Below are 1,483 nucleotides of genomic sequence, written 5' to 3'. Positions count from 1 at the left end.
GTAGCGTACAAGCATGATAAGCGCGAAACGCACTTCTGCAATTGGTAAGCGCGTATTATTGATGATCAATGCAGTGACTGGAATACGCTGTCCGGGCACATAGCCGGTCTGTGGCAGTTGAACTTGCACCTTGAGCGGTTCGGTTTTGCAGGGTCCACAACAGTATGATCTGTAATTCTCTGAGGTCGAAGGGATCTTTGTTTTTATTTTTCAAACGAAAGATGTGAGTTATTAAGATTTTTATGTTTTTGGAAACTTTAGATATTGTCTCAGTAGGTACTTACCTTTAACTGTGGCGATTCATAGTTTAGATCGAGCATTTTCATAACGGTAAATCCGCGTGAGTAGGTTTGGTTGAATTTCCATGGTATCACCAGTGTCACCTTGACTATATATCTTATGCAGCCATGTAGTCCCTCAAAGGAGGTCGGACAGTTTTCTGGCAGCTGGCAGGCGAAGTTGTAGGTGTGAATGCCTGACTGTATGGTATACTTTTGACCTGGAAAAATATAGTATAAGGGTGAAACCATGTCAAATCGAGAAATGATTTTCATCGAACATTTTTGATTTGGATAAATTTTGGTCTGAACTTTGCGATTATCGTACAACGAAGTTCTGTCAAGGAAATAAAAATTATAAATTGTGAAGTTTGTTCTTTGGATACATATCTCACAATCAAAATCAAAAAAATTGCAGAATTTTAAAATTTAAAAAATGGTTATAACTAAAGCTTATATAAATTCTTGGTTACATTTTGTATGCAGCACGTCTAACTGATCTTAAAAGATCCTGGGATTTTTCAGGTATTTTTTTAGGATATAATTTTTTGAGCTTTTTAAAAAATTTGTTTACAAACTTTAAATTAAAAATAAATTTAAATTGAGCGAATGTTTTTTAAAATAATTTCATTTAGAATTCGCATATTTTTTTTTAATTTCAAAAGTTGATATATTAAGATAAGCACATCTTTTTAAAAAAAATCACGCTCTTTTAAGATCAGTTAGAAGATTTGTGCAGAAAAAATGGAGAACAGTTTTTGATTTTACACTTTTTGTAACTATAACAATTTTTAATATATTCAAAAAATTAACTAGCAAAAATACGGAAATTGGAAAATTTAGAGTTTTGTATAACTTTGGACTATTAATTTTCTCCTTTTGCGGAACTTTGTTATAAATATGATATGACCGAAATTCTTCGAAATAAAAAAATTTCGATTCCAACAATTGCATTTGTCAATTTAACATGGACTTATTATTAGTTATATTTTGTAAAGAAATTAGTTTTTCAAGTAAGCTTTTATGTGAATAGTTGTAGTCAATTAAATATGCCATTGTTCACAAAAATTGCACTCACTTGTTTCTGATCCCATCAAATAAGTTTTCGATTCCATATAGTCCTCACGACCATTGAATTCACGATTTTTGTTGAAACTCTTTTCTCGCCATTTTGTAAGAGCAAATCCGGATATGGTTAAAATCAC

General features: G+C 31.6%; 1 protein-coding gene across 1 annotated transcript in view; it reads right to left on the bottom strand.

Annotated features, from left to right (window-relative positions):
* LOC118742073 (arrestin domain-containing protein 17-like) overlaps positions 1-1,483 on the bottom strand; it is a 15,872-nt gene that overhangs the window by 7,260 nt on the left and 7,129 nt on the right. Inside the window, exons 2-3 of the mRNA XM_036474066.1 lie at positions 1,357-1,483; positions 285-499 (exon numbers count right to left, since the gene is read on the bottom strand). The exon at positions 1,357-1,483 is cut by the window's right edge and continues 1 nt beyond it. Coding sequence (XP_036329959.1) covers positions 285-499; positions 1,357-1,483 — 342 coding nt within the window. The remainder of the gene's footprint in view (positions 1-284; positions 500-1,356) is intronic.

Source organism: Rhagoletis pomonella, unplaced genomic scaffold (assembly GCF_013731165.1).
Source record: "Rhagoletis pomonella isolate Grant_MI unplaced genomic scaffold, Rhpom_1.0 Rhpom_scaffold_00001, whole genome shotgun sequence".
Taxonomy (NCBI): Eukaryota; Metazoa; Arthropoda; class Insecta; order Diptera; family Tephritidae; genus Rhagoletis; species Rhagoletis pomonella.
Note: the sequence above shows the minus strand (reverse complement) of the source record. Positions and strands in the feature narration are given on the sequence as shown.